The sequence below is a fragment of the Sardina pilchardus genome, chromosome 10 (genome assembly GCF_963854185.1).
Source record: "Sardina pilchardus chromosome 10, fSarPil1.1, whole genome shotgun sequence".
Classification (NCBI taxonomy): Eukaryota; Metazoa; Chordata; class Actinopteri; order Clupeiformes; family Clupeidae; genus Sardina; species Sardina pilchardus.
Genome location: NC_085003.1, coordinates 2,517,927 through 2,536,910, shown reverse-complemented (window position 1 = coordinate 2,536,910; position 18,984 = coordinate 2,517,927). Strand labels below are relative to the sequence as shown.

The 18,984-nt window shown below is 39.8% G+C and overlaps 2 protein-coding genes across 3 annotated transcripts in view; one reads left to right on the top strand and one right to left on the bottom strand.

Annotated features, from left to right (window-relative positions):
• Positions 1-3,437: 3,437 nt before the first annotated feature.
• irx5b (iroquois homeobox 5b) lies at positions 3,438-6,485 on the bottom strand. The gene is made up of 3 exons (XM_062547478.1): positions 5,834-6,485; positions 4,887-5,292; positions 3,438-4,636 (listed from the first exon to the last, which is right to left on the bottom strand). The coding sequence occupies exons 1-3, from the start codon at positions 6,065-6,067 to the stop codon at positions 4,047-4,049; spliced, it is 1,230 nt and encodes a 409-aa protein (XP_062403462.1). The 5' UTR covers positions 6,068-6,485; the 3' UTR covers positions 3,438-4,046.
• Positions 6,486-6,830: 345 nt separating this feature from the next.
• LOC134094193 (ankyrin repeat and SOCS box protein 14) overlaps positions 6,831-18,984 on the top strand; it is a 38,472-nt gene continuing 26,318 nt past the window's right edge. Inside the window, exons 1-2 of one of the 2 annotated variants that reach the window (XM_062547623.1) lie at positions 6,831-6,927; positions 9,910-10,173. In XM_062547623.1, the coding sequence (XP_062403607.1) occupies positions 9,928-10,173 (246 nt within the window). In that variant the 5' untranslated portion in view covers positions 6,831-6,927; positions 9,910-9,927. Of the gene's footprint in view, positions 6,928-6,999; positions 7,106-9,909; positions 10,174-18,984 lie in introns of those variants that run through there. The other variant, XM_062547622.1, reaches the window with a different exon arrangement.

Sequence of the window (18,984 nt, the reverse complement as noted above, 5' to 3'; positions counted from 1 at the left end):
TGCCTCCATCTCTTTCACTCCAGGATTTAGATCAACATATGCTCTCTCACCACTCTCCTTCCCCTTTCTTGATGGCACAGCATAGATATGTGGGAGAATGACGGCATCCCCTCAGGCACTGAAAAGACCCCATTTATCGAATACACACATTTCCAGTAGTTAAAGCACATAGAGAATTTATACAATTCTATAGACTAATTCTGTATTAATAAAAAGACTGGATTAAAATACTTTTGAAAACAATTTTGAAAACAGATGTGTATACATACTTAACTGGATTAAATGTTTTATAACAAATTTTGCACACAGGCTACGCTAATCATGGGTAGAACTGAGGACAAGCTTTGATAAACAGTAGCATGTAAAAACAATAGTAGTCAACACCCTCACCCCTAGGATTGGTCAGAAAAGAAACAGACCGTTCCTATCAGGTTTTGGTTATGGTTAGTAAAACTAGCACTAATATTCCACATATTGATAGTTTATGAAGTTGTTATACATCAAACTTGGAGTCGTCACTGTGTGCTTGACTGGGCTATTGACAATTAGCACCATCACTACTTGGATTCTCAAATGAGCCTATATCCATGACATTCAACTTAAACTGTACTCACCGCTGCAAAGACATACTGTTTGGATCATCAAGACTGTTGGAAAATACGTTATCAATTGCACACTCAGAGTGGTGTACTTGGACAAGCACAGCAAGTCAACAAGGTCATTTCTATGCATGGCAAAGTGTAGAAAGAAATTCAAGTAGACAGTGAGAGATTGTAGACCTTAATTTCCAGAGCTTGCCTTATTACAGTCTTCCCACAACTGAGAATATGATCATCTTAAAGGGTCAGTGATTGTGTCAGCTTCCTATTTCATTGGGCTGCCTGAGCCGTGCGTGATGTTATTTGTATGGGGGAGAGGGCTACGGGTGCTGATGCTGTGCCGCCCCTAATGATCCTTTCAATTAAAGAAGATCCCAGAGGCAAGAAAGCAGCTGCCTGTCTAACTAGCACCTCCCTCCCTCTCCATCTGACCTCAAGCAAAAAAGAATGGTACTATGCAGAACCATTTAAGTGTGTTTTCTGAGAGCCAGAGCCCCATCTATTATTAAGCAAATTGAGCCATCACTGTCTCTAGTGATTTGGGTCACAAATGAAATCAATTTCACAAGCCTGGAGGACCCTTGTGTGATGTTTGACTGGGCATAAGAAAGCCACCTCTGGAGAAACCAATATCTGTCTGCCTAATAAGTATTTATAAATAATGTTCATGAAAATGCAGCCAATCTCTCCTTGCATTTACTCACTGACATATTCAAGCATGTCTTTGAATGCAAAACCAAATGTGCTGTTGTCCACCATACCTCATACTTTACCATGCTTGGGGAGAGGAATCTTTTTACTTCTACATCACAAAATGAAGAACCACCTTGTTGGCCTTTTGGAAATGACAAAGCCCTATTTCAAATACCAATAATAAAATCTCAGAGGGGTTTTATTTCTGGAACAAAAGGCGAGGTGCATGCTCAACAAATTACTTTTAATGAATACACAATGCATGACCGCAATCAATGCCTTATTACATAAACCATAGTCAAGAAAAAAATATTTATTACAATTGTTTCCATCCTCAGAACAACATATTTGTAATGTATATTTCCATGGCCTTATGATACCATTAGCAACAACAAAAGCCTATTCTATGGCAGGAACTGCTGTGTCTTTGAGAAAATCTTTTGATTGTATTCACCTTTAATCACTGAACATATCGTATGCTCTAAAAGTCTTGTGAAGCTTTGAGCATGTGAGCAAGTCACCTCCTGTTTGGGTTTTTTGAACATGCTATATAATAAAAGCACCGTTTCTGGGAAACACAAGTCTAGTTTCCGCTGCAGTGATAGTAATGTCATCTTCCGATGATTGTCTGTTGTTATCATTATATTCCCCCAGTTTAAAGGAGCACAGAGGTGTATTGTGTGTATGTGCCTGTTACCTTGAGATGGCTCAGTTTCTGTATCTGATTGATACTTCATAGGCAGCTCCTAGAATGATTTGAATATTTAGCAGTAGCCTTTTACCTTGTGTTAACAATCAGCTGGCTAAAATTGAATGGAATTGCAGTTGAGTGATATTTACCATTTATAATCTATTTTATAAAAACAAATCTTCCCTACTAGTCCAGTACTAGTCAGTTGTTCTACTGTAGAGAAGTACAAGTGGAAGAAGTGCTGTAGATCATTGTGGTAGATCAATGAAGTTGTAATATATTTCCAATACTGATAATCACAAGAGAAAGAGAATCTGACCATAAACTTCATCTTATATCCAGACCAGTCATTGTGGTTTTGTACTGCTCATGCATTATTTCAATTGTTTCAGGAGTCTACAAAATCAATAAAGAAGATGAAACAATGGCAGTCATAGACCTGCCTTTCAAAACTACAAAGGCATCATATGGACATCCACTAACTAAGGATGAGGTAACAGACAACTAAAACTTGTTCGTACAAACTCCTAAAATAATGTACATTTTGTCATTATGTTATTGTAATTGCACAAGTCACAGCAAAGCATCTTATCGTCATCTTTTCTCTGATTTTGACATCACTGATAAGTGACAACAGCTCATTTACAAAAATGAGCTCATTGCCATGTTAAAATACATTTTATTCCTCACTTGTTCCTCAACTTTCTATTCACATATTTGTAATCGGCCAGCCGTCTAATGTTAACGAACTTCATAACCAGTATGCTTTTATAGTTCTCCTCTGGTAGGTCATTATTGTCAAGATGTTCTTAAAACTGTAACAAGGCCACACTGAATGACAACTCTGTGATGTGTACAAACGTTGTTGAATATTTAAAGGTTTCTACTTCTATTGTTCGTAAACTTTGTTTTCCTGACCAGAAATGTTACTCATTGTCCAATTTTGTCCATGTTGACACAGAAGAGTGTGTTTTGACATGTATCTGACACCTGCCTGTAAAAGTGGGTAAAGTTCACAGTGGAACCTAAGCTCCTGCTTATGGTTACAGTGAAGGATACAGTGATTACCAAGAAGGAATTCCAGTTTTCAACATACTGGGTACCCGTTTAGTGCATTACCCATTACCCAATTCATTGAAAACTGCTGAAAATGGTCCTGTCCCTGATTGGAACAAGGTAGCCACATAGTGCAATTGTTCTCAGCATGCATCAATATAGAGGCATAGAGAGTTTGAATATAGAGTTTGAATCCATTCGTTTAAGGTAAAAGAGTTACATTGTGAGTTGTGTTTCCTGGCCTATAATGTTGAACACTGACTTTTGCGAACATTAATGGATGGCCACTGTCCCTGAAGAGAATAGAATAATTTGATCTGTATCTAGCCATATTTTTTCCATAAAGTACGCTCTGCCATAATTTGTTGTATTAAGTATTTATTTTGAAGTTACCAGGTACTTTATATCCAATGAAATGTATGCATTAGGCAATATTACTTGTGTGCCATATCAAAGTTTTGGAAAAATAATAAATTATGCAAATGCCAAAAGAACATTTCAAATATACTAAAACCAACCGGATCAATGATAGATAACCTGATACAAATATGAAATAATGTATAGGATGTGTACAGAACTTAAAAACAATTGGGCAATCAATCGGTTTCAAGAATTGCCTTGCAGAAGTTCTGCATGTTAACTCAGTTCTGCACTTATTTAAAAACGTGCACAAAAAAAACGATTAGCTTACCCAACAAATAATTTACTTTCCTTATGTGGTGTGCTGGTTAAGCTCAAAGTGAGTAGTTCGGCTAAGAGGGAACCGCTTCTTCTTTTCGGCTGACCCCAAGAGAAGGAACAAACATGCGAGAGAAGTCCATTGTTATTCGTTTGTGAGGCTTCGTTTACCCTGCCTTCGCAAGATCCAGACAGTCACCCCCAAACCAGTGGGCTATCTTGCTGACCAAAATGAAGGCATAAAGTGGATTGTTGGCAATATCAGTTTCCGACGCTTTCAGTGAGTTGTATGTCATATAATGTACATTGTTATGTATGGACACGTGGTCTCAAAGATTTCTGTCCCGCACAAAAGCGTCAGCTCGTTGTGACATTAGCTGGTTTAATCCGTTCAAGTGGGTTGCAGGACTGGTCCCTGATCCGCTCAAATGCCCTAGTGAGCCACAGTTCGTAAAACACGAATACATTGATGATGTACAGTAGAGATGACGAGGGAACATCACATTATTCAGCAAATGACATTGTGATGGTGGCCGAGAAAGCGACTGCACGCTTGTGGATATCACTGCGCAGCCACCCTCTCCAGAGACCTGGAGCGAGCTATTTCCTGAACCCGGAGAGGTTGCGATCTCAGCGAGCGACCACAGTTTAGGTTTGGGATTTGGGGGCGGTGACAATACCAGGACAGGTGTTGGGGTAACTCTCCCGTTAACGGGCGACTGCGCGTATGGTGACCCACCCGTTCCCGACAGTTTCTCATGCGCAAAAGTGTCCAGCTCTGGAGAAGTGCTGGGAGCTTCTTGTAACCTACGATCCTTGTTTTTTTGTTCTGAATGACTGGAAATGTCCTCGTGTTCAGATGTCCTCGTGTCCTCGTAATACATCTCGTCTATTTCTCTTGGATTGTGTTTGTGGTCATCTGCAAAAAAGGGTCCCGCATTAGGAGTCCAACAATTTGAAACATTCAGTGATAAACATCATAGATTCTTTGCAAGTTTATTGATGGTCATTCAAACAACAGTATATTACTTATGAATTTAATTCAAAGCAATTGAATTAACATGATCATAGTATACAAGGCCAAAGCAAGTGAAATAACATGCGTAAAAGGGAACCTTTACGCGCAATTGTCTCTGACAGTTGTCTCTGAAGCTGACAGAGTTGCCTACCTGAGGTGAGAGTTGAGCCGCACATCTCCGTGACCTTCACAAGCTCCGTGTCATCATCGTGTTTTTCCAAATCAATGTGGTCATCCTCATCCTCGTCCTCACTCCGGGCGCGCGGTGTCCATGTCACCTTATTCTCCTTTTTGAGCCTCCGCCTGGCGTTGGCAAACCAGGTAGACACCTGGGTGAGAGTCATTTTGGTGATGATGGCCAGCATGATTTTCTCACCCTTAGTTGGGTATGGATTTTTTCGGTGTTCGCTAAGCCAGGCTTTGAGTGTGGTAGTGGCATCCCTGGTGGCATTTTTCCGGTAAGTGGGGTCTCCAAAGGGATACACACCGAGCGCCCCGACATATGGGTGATACCCTAAAGAGCCAGTCATGCTTGACGTGTGGTCAAGTGGAGTTCCCTGAAGAATACATTAACATAATCAAAATACCACTCTGTCACCCTTGATGCGTCTCGCTGTTTCTGTGACTAATACACCAAGGCATATTTCTTACATTTTTATTCGTATTAACCCGAATAACTCAAATAGACCATTTAGATAGAATAACCCAAACAGATCATTTAGAAGTAAAGAGCCTTTGACCATATATAGCCTGCTTAAATAACTAAATCTGAAGTATCTGTCTATCTCTCTCTTGCGTACAAGCACGCATACGCAACCAGTGAAATATATTGGAAGCAAATAAAACAAAATGTTCTTTTTAGCATTCGCACATTTTTACAAAAATATACAATGACAAACACTTAAGCCTACCTTACACACGATGAAAACGATAACCCAATATCGAGACATACCCTACTTAGCCTAAACAATATGTCAAACATGTCTTCGGGTTCCAACTTTGTCCACATATCTAGCTTTTGTATTAGCCTACGTTGTGTCCTTAGTTAAAACAACCAATCCAACTTCAACCAAATTATGCCACTTATCACGCACTTACCACAAATGAAGAGAATAACGCGCCTCCTGCCTCTGTCCTGAACTGGACAGAGTTCAAACCGACCGACTGAGTCGAGATGCCAGGTCCAACATACGGAGCGAAGGCTGAGCCAGAGGATCTCCCAATTTCCCCAGGTCTAGGTCCGGCGATCACGCCTGAATTGTAGTTCGGGGCACATGGGTAGGGTGCGGAAGGAGCTGACGGCTGGTACAGGTAGCCCTGAGGATGCGCCATCGTGTGTGCCCCATAAACGACCTATTTATTGGAGCTTACAGCCGAAGTCTGCAAAGTTTCCTTATCCATTCACATGCCACATGAAAATGTTATCGTCCATGTCATAGGCTATGTTGGTTGTTGACAGCTTATTTTGCCTCGGTGCTCCTCATCCACAGTTCTTAATAACTCCACGCGGTCTTTTCACTCTTACATGCTAAAGCCCAACTCAGAATACAGCTTGACACTGTAAACTCCAAAGCGAATTTTGACACCTTCAACGTGCCATACGCGCTCCTCCTCCAGATCAGGGCGGCAAAGCAGAAGGAATTTTAATAACTCTTCTGAAAGCGTTCGACTGATAAGCTGTATTTTCGAGCGAGTTTGCGCTTGTGATTTTTCTTTTCCCTTCCTTTGTTGTTGTTATTGTCAGCTTATAGCTCAATTTGAACTCCCTGTGGGCTTTTCCTGTAATAAAATCTGTTTACAGAAATGTTGTTGCAATTGTTGGCTATTGCCATTATTGTCCCCATTAATGTTATTGCAATACGCATGGAGAAACAAACTGAACTAAAGACCGTGACTGCATCAACAGTTAACAAAAAATCGCACACTCTGATTTGAGAATAACTTGTTACTGTTTAATCTTTTACAATATCATTCAGGAAAGAAAAACGTTCTCAGTGGAGGCGTTTACCTTTCTTTATGATGGAATGAACCCGACTGAATTCATGGCTGAAGATATGGGACATAACATCTAGTCAACTGCCTGACTCGCGAAGTCCCAACAGCTATTTCAATGCATGCATGGCTTTACGGTTCATGTTCATCTGAATGAACGTCAGTTGATCTATGCTACAGCAGTCGGGAGTTAATCTGCAGTGAGTAAAACCGGTCAGGAGGCTGCGCAGTAGAGACGAATGTAACTGTTAAAATAGCCTCCTGAGATGAACAGGTAACGTGTGTAAAAGACTACTCGAAAACAAAGCGTTTGATAATACACTATCGCTGGACTTGTGACACAAGTTCTAAAAAACATTGTTGTCATCGTAGAGAAAGGTAAGATCATATTTGATGCACAGTGCAGACTCCTATAGCCTGTATTGCTAGAGTAAAATTTGTATTTCTAATTAGGCTATTGATAATAATTTTGTGTAACTTTATTTAATTTCTCATCGCTGTCTACTGGGTGATTCTCATATGAGTGTAAAAGTTGGACTTGGCTTTCTCTCCATTACAAGTGCTTTTGTGGCGGTATTTGTCAGTCTACTATCTGTGGCCTAATCTCACTTGGATCACTGACTATTATTAGCCGGCAGTGGCATTACCAGAGCTGGTTGACACGGGTTGAAATACACAACTGAATAACCACGTGGAGAGAGTGCGTCTAAACACAAGGCAGAGAGAGTGAAGACCACAGACAAAACATGTATTTTTTTAGCAGTCATAACCACAGCGGGGATACACCGTTTTATCATGGTCCCATGTGCAGTGTGTGTAGAGGATAATGAATACGATAGACAAGTGTAACACAATCATTTACTTGACCATGCACGCCATTTGCTGAAGTCCACTAATCTTTGACATTTTGTTGCATCCCATATAAAGTAGAGAGTGTTCCCCATTGCAGGAACAGGCTGTCCTCTACTAGGCTATAAAATATATTTCTAAAAAGATATATCTCCCAGTCAGAAATATATTTCTATATTTCTGGCTGGGTGATGGAGTATGGAGTAGGCTATAGAGGAAATATTACCCATTCAAATTATATTTGTGTTTTATGCCAATTTGTAAATATTCCTGGGCTAGTGGTCAAATACACCCATTATAGATCCCTCAAGACAAATTCCCTGTAATGGGTCAAGTAACTGAGGAGTATAGGTGTATACACCTGTGGCAGAGTCAATAACCCACAGTCAGCTGTATATAGGTTGAACACAGAGATATTCAAAAGTCATTTTTTGGAAATCCAAGTCGAGTCTCAAGTGTATTTAGGAGAGTTTCAATTGCACAAGAGGGAGGGAGAAGGAGGGAGTAGTGCGCTAGCTCTCTGTGTCTCTGAACTCTGAACATCAACAGAAGTGACATTACCCAACATCACTTAGAGTGCCCTTAAGTGCGACTCAAGTCAGAGTCTCAGACTTGAGTCCACATCTCTGGTTGAACACAGTGGATAAGGTGGAAGGATGCTTAGCTGAACAGTTATTATTCACCAATTCATAATGCTTATATTCTTGCTGTCTTGTGAAATCATACAAAATATTAAAGTATATTTACCTTTGTATTTTTAAATCTCAGTTGGTCTGAAGAACAACTCAATATTATTTGCATGACCTCTTCATCTAAACACCATAAACTAATTTTTACATTACATATTGCACTGAAGTGCAATATTCTATTGTTAATCATATTTACAGATAACTTTACATCAGTGAGATGTCCATATCTGTAGATATGTCTACATAAAAGAAGAATAGAGAGAAAGAATATATTTTCTTATAACACAAGAATGAATTAATTAGACTGAGGCAGGGTGTGAAATGTCAGAACAGGACATGGAAACAATGCATTCAAAGGAAGCTCACATTTGGTGGATGCATTAGTAGGTCACAGCATTGAGGATGAATATGAATGTGCATATGCATGTTGCTGTACTTTTTTATGTCTTACCTTTTGATGTATGGAGGAAATATTCATCTGATCATGGGGTGCAGATTTACATGAGGCAGTGGCACAGATTTGTTGGAATGAGACCTTGTGGACCGTCATTTTCATGGTCATTCTAATGGTCATTCTAATGGTCATAATTCTAACGGTTATTCTAATGGTCATTCTAATGGTCATGGTCATTTTTATGCATTAGTATCAGATTGTTGTTTGATGATATACTCCTGTACTACGCCCACTTATCAGCAAGCAAGACCAGGAGGTCTGTCATGTTGCTGTCATATACTGCTCTGTATTTGGCTACACCAAGATAATTGTCGGTACAGCAAAACCACCTTCTCTGCATCTGCAACCTGAGTAGGGTTTGTAGTGCTATTCAATTCATTTATCATATGATAGAGATATTGTGTATTTATTGCTGGTGGGCCAGTTCTGGCCCTGGACATTCATGCGTGGCCAATATGTGTCAACATGTCAGTGTATGGCATTTTCAAATTAGTGAGCACTTTGGACCTCTTCAAAAGGCTGTAGTAAAGCAGAACATACAGTATGACAACAATATGAGGAGACGGTCCCTCTCTTTTGTCTGTTGAAGAGGTCTACACTATATTTCACCATACTTTGAAAACTATTGAAAACTTATTGATTAGACACAATTTAGTTCTACATTTTTGTTTATAGTTACTCAATTTTACCATAAAGACAGGAAGTAAAGGTATTCAGTTAATACACTGGAAGTATGTGTACTAGATGAATTATTCTGAAAAAGTGGATTACACTCCATTTCCTGTAACACTAACATGTCTGAGTATTCATCAAGATTGTGGGAGTGTGGGTTAAGGGGCAAGGGGTAGGACTCAGGAACTAGAGGGTAGAAAGGGTTGGTGGTAGGGTAAGAAGGTTGAAAGGCCCCCTAGAGGTGGTAGCCACGAGCAGTTGCTTCTACAACGTGAAACATACTACAAACGCCCTCAACAGTACACCCTGGCTCCTTTTGGTTTAAATGCTCCCCCACAACTTTTTTCGTCTTCTACACCATTTTGGCTACATTGCATTTTTTGGATAGTCCTATCACCACACTTGTATATTTGTTTCTTTATTATCTTTTATGGATTATATTTGTTGATCTTAGCGTTATAGACTATGGACCACAATTGCTTTGAAAATAATATTCAGAATTCATTAATTGTTCACAGGAAACAACACAGCATACGATGACAGAATTTATACCAGACACCCTGCAGACCCAGGAGTCCCAGCTGGCCTGCTGTGAAGAGTCAACCATGCGAACGCACGCATCTCTCGTAGACTCCAGCTCCCCATCTCCAGCTCACATCCAGGACAGCCCACAGGCTCTTCTCTTGGCTCAAGAGTCCCCTGAGGTGAACCTGGATGATGCATGTCATGATCAGGACAAAGAGGACGTAGTTCCAGCTGTCGTTGTCACAAAGACCAGTGAGGTTGGTAATGTTAGTTGTGTTCTTCATAGCTAAGTGTTGAGCTGTTATCTCATGAAATGCCCACAATGTTCTGAGAATCAGGTCCTGATGTTTTTTTGTCAGGGTCACGTACACTGGTTGCATGTGGTTGGTTTATTCCATTTCACTTCATCGCTGAGGTCTCGCCCATTTCAGGGTCCCTGCCTTGGCATAGCTTCCCTCTTTTTACTTTATTGCAGCTGAACTCGGACCCATAACCACACTCAGGCATTTTCCAGCCTCTGTACTAAAGAGATGGTTGGGTAAACACCGGCAGACATTTGTTTTTCTCTCATACAGCGTTTCTTGGGGTTATGTCAGTTCTCTGCATGTGAGAAAGCATACTGTATGTCAAAAACTCTTTACGACCTCCACTGCTAGCAGATGAGGATATCCCAGCCTCAAAAATGAAAAGTCTTAAATGTTTTGTTTTTACCTGTGCAATAAAAGGAAGGCTAAGCAATTGCTAATACGTAACACTTTTTATGACATGCAGTGAATGTCTTGTCAGTATCTGCTAGCTCTCTTCTCTCTGAGAAAACTGTAAAAAAAGCCAGGTATTCTTACACAGCCCTGGCCTGAACTTGAAACAAATGAATTGATGGCAGCCTGTAGCCCAGACAGTAACAAAACTCTGCTGGCCAGCAGAACTTCTTTGTGGTGCCCCCCTACAAAAAGAAAAACACTGTTGTATAACATTTAGATTAACACAAACATATGTTTTGTTTTAAAATCTTAATTTCTTATGAAATGCTAGTAATTTGGTGTTGTTTGACATATTTATAAATGGTGCACTGTCCCTTTAAGGGCATCCAGTTTACATGGTTCTCATAGTGACCTTTTGCCAGCTCAATTCAAATGTAGATGTAGTTGTAAATTAGTAAATGTAGTTGTATAGATTAGAATGTTAATCCACAAACTCTAGCATTGTTTGTGGCACATTTATAGCACAATATTAACAAAGATATGCATAATATTGCGTTGGTATAAACAGCATTCATTGCTTTGGAAATGGACATGCTTGCTAGACATTTTCTGTTTGCAATTAAAAGTGAATCATGAGCCTGGTAGTCACCTAGCCTATCTCAGTGGAATGCATTTCAGTCGGCATGTGTTTCATGTAAATGCTTAATTTAAGTAAATCAAACTAGAAAAGCACTCGGAGAGCGCAGACCTCCGCCTGTATTGTTCTTCCTAGGTTGTCATACATTTGAACCTAAACTATTACGGTCGCCACCACGTGGCCATACCATGCCATTACACGACTAGCGAAACACATAAACGGCTCCGGAATCCCGACGGTGTTACGGATCACTCCCAAAATGTAATCATTTATTCCTTGGGTCATGTCTGATCTTCCATCCATCCATTACTTTTTGACTTATCTTGCTAACAGACAGACAGACAGACAGACAGACAGACAGACAGACAGACAGACAAACGCTGGTCCCCGATGAAAACATAACCTCCTTGGTGGAGGTAATTATTGAACAGAGTATTTGCACCCCTGGTATAAATAGCCTTGGCCACACTGCTGAGCTATTCACACCCTGTGACTTAACAACAAAAACACCTCACTCGTGTGCACAAACATTCATTTTTTGGCAGTAGAAAGTGGAGAATTCTGAAAGGTTTCAGCACTAATACAGTATCTCTTCCAATAAAGTTTCAGGTGGAAACATTTTTTGTTTTCATAATCTTTGTTTAGTGAACACATACAACCGTCAGTTTGTTAATTAACAAAAATGTTATGCAAGCATATGAACCACAAGTCTGCCTGCAAACTCTCACCTGGATGTGGTAGTAGATAGCTCAATGGTTAGTGACGGGGTCAAATACGAAGAAGTTTTCGATTCCCATGTGAAGCCTTATGGCAGAGATAAGTGGAAGTTTTAGTGTGCGTGTGTACCAACATCTCTGCTGAGAAGGTGCGCAATTTGAAGAACAAATGTCAATGTAAATCAGGTAAATTAACTGGCAACCGTTTGGTTAGGTTGCACTAGGGTATGAATAGCATACACTGCTAATTGTACCAGGGGTGCAAATAGCTTCAAGACTCACCAATTTCATTACAGAAAGGCAAAGACCGTATTTTATATTCTTTTCATTTTCAAATCACAGTGCAACCTATGTTGTATGCCCTCTCACAGTTCATAAATGGTCAGTAGTGGGAACCGGATCCAAAATCTCCTCTAGCCTCGTCTTTGCTGCCTTCATAATTTCCTTTGAAATGTTTCTCATACTAAAAAGGAGATATCAATTATCAACAATAACAAAACAAATGACTTCTGTCTCTCTCTCTCTCTCTCTCTCTCTCTCTCTCTCTCTCGCATGCTCAAGGTGCGTTCGCAATTAAATCATCCTTGCATGTAACATGCTGTTGCTGCATTTTGACATTGTAAATGTTCGTAAGAGTGAAAAGGAGTTTGTAAGCTACTCATAAGGCTCATATAGTGCCTTGAAACATTAACTTCAATAAATGTGACATTAGTCAGCATTGCTTACCCTACCTTCAACACTGAAGTTATATCACTAATTTGCTCTAACGCGGAAGAGTTGTGCTAATTAAAATCAGCTTATTAGATCAACTCCTAAACATTTGGAGATCAAATTAGCTCACCTTGGAGATCTGGGCAGATCCAAGGAGAAATTATTTGGGATTAGGGGGTAGGATGGGGCTAGAAGTAGAAGAGATCTAACCATACTCTGATTGGGTCTGGCCTTAGCCTGGCTTAAACCCAAACCAATTCTCAATACTCAGTTCACTTTCAATTCCCAACGGACATAACCACCAGTGAAATTATACTTTAAATTGTATGTTTAGTGCTAAGAACCATAAACATAATAAGCTAGGAGCACATTATTATCATTATGGCTCATTTGTTTTGTAGCACCACCTGAATGGCAGTGAATCAATGTAAAAATGTATGCATTGCTACCACATTCTTTAGATGTACATGTATGGCACATTTTATTACGTGTTGTCCTTAGTGGTGCTGAAACTACCTGTCTCATGTCTGAGAAAATATCTTGTGATTTGAAGGTTCAACATTTTACACACTGACTGCATCCCTACCACGTTTTTGGATGCACACCAACAGACTGCATTTACAAGCAACCAGTACCAAACATAGAGGCAGAGCAAGGAAGAAAGTGGATAATCTGCCATTAAGAGCGGATTGCAAACAGACTGAGAAAGTGGGTGGATAATCTGCCATTAAGAACCGATCTCATGACCAGTGACCTGGATAATTAATTAAGGACTATGAGACTGAATGCTGCAAGACAGGAAGGTTCAGCCAAAATATCTGCAGTGGATTATGAATGTGGTGTGAAGGTTCTGTAAGGCGAGTACAAGTCCTTAGAGCTAGCCTGATGAGCCAGACCCACATCAAGATGTAGGGTCTGGACACTCACCGTAGACAGGGCTCAATCGGAGGGGTGGGATAAACAGTTGTCTTTCAAATTCCCTCCCTGCAATAGGATAGCGCTAAACGAATCATCTTCTTGTTTTCAAGTAGCACGATGCGTAACCTTCCCTCTCCATGCAATAGGATAACGCTAAACGAATCATCTTCTTGTTTTCAAATAACAGGATGCGTTACCGTCGCAACTTCTGGTTGCATGTCAGTCACCATTATGTTAAGCCCACCCACCGACTCTATACACGCTGTGATTGGCCCGCTGGTGCTTCGGGTTCTCAGCTCCCTGGCTCTATGGATCGTGCCTAGACTGCCCCGCCAGCCAAATTACATTTGCTTCCGCTAGGGGCGTCTAGATTTCTAGGCTACCTTAGAGCAGCTATAGCAATGAAAAGCACCTACCCAGAGAGGTATCTCTGAGTTTATTAGTGAGTTGCTCATTTATTAGTATTACTTGTCAGTCAGTGGAGGACCAGGACCAGGTCCATGAGGCAAGCCACAAAGCCATCACCATGAGGTGGTGAACATCTGGAGGACTTGGAAGAAGTCTGTCTAAAAAAAGGGTACCTGACCGATACAGCTCTGTTGTCTGTGCTAAACATGGTCAACCACCACAGTACTATCCATACTCTCAAACAAAGACGTTACAGGCAAAGTACACTGCTGGTTTGAATCTTACCTCACCACAGGGATACCCCAAGGCTCGGTCCGGGGGCCCCATCTCTTTGCTGTGATACACCACTTTTCTGTTCACAACTATCCACTCGTATGGCCTCTCATATTACTGCTACGTAGATCAAACTTCACTAGATCTGTCTTTCCCTCCTGATGATCTCTAACCTGACTTTCGCCAGATCCTGTAGTTCGCTGTCTGCTTCACACAAGGATCTGGGACTTCTCGATAGGAGATGTATTTATGAAGGCGGGTCCTTGTAAAACATCCTCGCATGTGATTTGATAAACCACTTGCCTGTTATCTTGAATGACGTGCTAGGCTTCTTCAAGCTCTTGCCAAACCCGGTCGGAAAAAGAGTAAAAACATCCTTGCCACCAATAAATGTCTTCAAAACTATTCTCTGTTAATCTTTTAAAGAATGAATAGGCTACTCGATAGATTTGACAAAACGGTTGAAATAGCAGAATCAATGTCAGCACAAGACTCCTCGCTGCGTGCCACCATTGTTATTTGAATCAAACACTCGCTTCGGCGCTCCTGATTGGTTGCTAATTTTTTTAGCACTGGCAGGGGTTTGGATTGCCCTCGCGTCCAGACCCTTGTGTGGAGCTCAGCGAAACGCCTCTGGTGGAGCATAGCGGAACTATAAGGGTCTGGCGAGAGTCAGGCTAGATGATCTCATGCTCTCGGTGGATCTCAGACTATCTCTCTAACATATCCACTTGGATGAAGGAACTCCAACAACACCTCTCTAAGACTGAACTGCTTGGCTTCCCAACCAAACAAACCACATTACAACATTACCATAAAAATGGACTTCCTTTACTGCTCACACGAATGAATGAATGAATGAATGAATGAATACTTTATTATCCACAAATTGTGGACATTTGTCTTCAGTCCACCATATAAACATACATAACAGATAAGACAATGCAATACAATGTGTTTATAGTCTATCCTTGCGTTCTTTAATTTAGTTCGCAGAATGTTGCAAGAAACACTGGCATTAGGACTGATGACCAATTAGCCTTCTCTGACCATGTTGCCTCTGTCACAGACTATTCAATATAAGAAAAGGCCGTATACCTACCGAACCCAACACACCACCTAGCTCTTGGTACAGACCATGGTTATCTTTTGCCTTGAGTACTACAATGCCCAGCTCACGGGCCTTTCTGGCTTGGATGGTGTAACCGCTATAGATCAAAGTGATGGCTGGCTCTGCTCCCACTTACTTAATGCTCTCATGAGGCCTTAAGTCATCCCTCAGCCGCTCCAAGAAACATTGCCTAATGCTGCTGTCGTTACACACGCAGCAATCCAGACTATTTCCATTTGTAGTCGCTTGATGGTGGAATGAGGAACACTGTCATTGGACAATGAGGGCAGCTTTGTCCCTGAAGAATTTATCTCATTGAGACTTGATGCGTTTTGAGAGATCTCCATGTACTGACTGCAAAATATTCAATGAGTACATTGACAAATGTCCAAAAACACAGAGGACAAAGACAAATGTCAAAAAGAGTATCCTTTAATTGTCATGAAAAGAAACAGCACTGCATACTGCTTCTTGATGTTCTATTGGTATCGGGATACCAATCATTTGATGCCATCATGATATTGCATTAGTTCCACAACATGACGCTAAAATGTTGAATCAGTGTATGTTAACATTTGGGATGTAAATAAATAAATAACTAACTAAACTAGAAAAGCACTCATAGAGCGCAGACCTCCGCCTGTATTGTTCTTCCTATAGGTTGTCACACATTTGAACCTAAACTATTCAGATCGCCACCATGGCCATACCATGCCATTACACCACTAAGCGAAACATAAACGGCTGCGGAATCCCGACGGTGTTACGGATCACTCCCAAAATCTAATCCGTTTCTTCCTTGGGTAATTTCTGACCTTCCCTGAAAATTTCATATAGTATCTCTTTCTTTCAAGTGGTTGCTTTCATAGATATGCCACTAAAAGTAAACTTGTAGATTGTTTCTTCCTTGGATCATTTCAGACCTTCCCTGAAAATTTCATTGAAATCCATCCATAACTTTTTGAGTTATCTTGCTAACAAACAGACTAACAGACTAACAGACAGACAGACAGACAGACAGACAGACAGACAGACAGACCCTGACCCCTACTCAGGGCAGTATTAGAGAAATAGTTTAATTGAATTTGGCAAGTGTGTGAATGCACATTAGGAAGGAATTAATCATGTACTAGACTAATATTTACTCATTTTGTTCTCAGCAACCATACTAATTTCAAGGTAGCTTCATACAACGTTCAAGGCACAACAGTATTCTAACATTGCCATACTTAATATTTCATATTAACATTAATGTTGACAGACAGACAGACAGACAGACAGACCCTGACCAAACATAACCTCCTTGGCGGAGGTAACAAAGTACTCTTTAAAAATACATTGAAACACCTTAAGTATTGCATAGTTAGTACAGTATGTTAAATTTTAATACACTGAAGTTGAACTTAAAAGATATGAAATATACTTTTTAGAAGTACACATTGAACATACTTTCAATAAAGCATAAAAGGTGTAAGCATGTTTTATATACTTCATGCTTTACGTCATATTTCGAACACACTAAAATTAGCTTCTTGGATCATTAATTTTTTTTGCGATTAACAATTTTTATTTCAAATGGTACACAGCAGATCATGTACACAATTATATGACCAAGAACATAAAATATACATACAGTAAGTAGAATATAGAAAGATAAAATGCCCACCCCCACCCCCCATAATAGAAAATAATAATGACATAATAATGATGATACAAATAATAAAAGAAGAAAAGAAAAACAAACTCACAAACACACACAAACCCCCAAGTCACCGCCTCAAACAAGTTCGCCTTGACTGTACCTCAATGTATTCCATATTAAATATATAACTGTATGCCTTGTCCTTAAGACATAATAATAATATATACTGTGATTAGAAATAAGAATAACCAATAAATTATAATAGCAAATGTATAAACAATAACACACACATTGTTCATGAATGATGTGTATTAACTGTAGTTAGGATAAATCAAAATAAAATACACAAACAGGAATAAAAAAGGAAACAATAAAACATAAAACATGCGTCCCTCCATATTAATTTAGTGTATTGTCCTCATCCAGAAATGACAGGTATTTTCCCCATTTTTTATGATAAACCTCTAATTTACCAAATAACTTATGACATCCTTTCATAAGCCGCCACTCTGGGATCCTTCATTTTTGGTGTAGTGTGTTGATGTGTTTTTTGCCATGTATCTTGTTGTTACTTGTGTTACTTGTTGTGTTTTTGTCATAGAGCATAACAAACACTACAGTACAGTTTGTTTTGGTGAGCTTGCTGCAAGATCCACCAGATGAGTTTCACATTGCCAGTGTCTTTGACTAAGGATTTTGCTTTCTGAACGTTTCACTGAATGGCAGTGCTTAAGGTGGTAAAACTGATACACAATGCATTTAAAGAAAATGTGGTTGCTGAGATGTGGCTTTCTTTAGCAGCACTTTTATTTACTGTACCTTAGTGAGGAGTACAGTAAGATGGATGATTGGTTAGAATTTCATTTGTTCTAAAAAACAGCTGTTCCCAGGTGTGGCAGACAGTTCTCTTTTACATACATGCAACTAGAAAAAAATAGCTAGATACCATGTCTTTGTGGAGAGAAAAAGAATACTATCTTTGGAAATAGGTGAATACTAAGCTATATAAGGTGCTGATATAGCCATTGTGATATACAGTATTGATCACCATTTCTCCCCTTAGGAATTTCTACTGAGATTTTAGTTCAATACAAATATGGTGGGTCAACCTGAATGTGTCCATCTAGTGATTTGTGAAAGTGATGGGTGTTTTGTGTTGTGATATCATTATACAAATGTGATATTCCCTCACTCTGTATAACCCAAAACACTATACCCGCCACATATACTGTGTGTGTCCCAAACACTATCCCCAAACCTTCATATACCTGAAATGAGATGTTTCCTCCTGCATATGCTTAATATTTTAATTAGAGAAGCTTCACAAACAAATTGCAAACTTTGCAAACAAAGTCTCTGATCTGATGTAATTATGTTGATGAAACAAGAATGATATAAAGTTCACTCACACTCTTGTGTACAGCAGTCTTTGTACTCTGACAATTATACACATATTCTCAGCAAATACCTAGACATGGTGCATATCACAGGGGAAGCAGACGGGAGGTTTTGATGGAGAAGGTCTGGTGTTCACCGAACCCTTTCGCATATATATGGAATATTTGAATATCGAAAGCAATATTTTGCATCCAAATGAGTTCTGCCTGTCTGCCTGATGGACAATTCCAACATGACCCCAGCCTTCTTTTGCATGGAACCCAAACTTAACTGTCAAAATAATCTCATTTTTCTTCACTTTTGGGAGCTCAGTACCTAGCGTTTCATTGGTAAAACGACTGCATATGGTAATTCTCAGGGCAGTATTAGAGAAATAGTTTAATTGAATTTGGCAAGTGTGTGAATGCACATTAGGAAGGAATTAATCATGTACTAGACTAATATTTACTCATTTTGTTCTCAGCAACCATACTAATTTCAAGGTAGCTTCATACAACGTTCAAGGCACAACAGTATTCTAACATTGCCATACTTAATATTTCATATTAACATT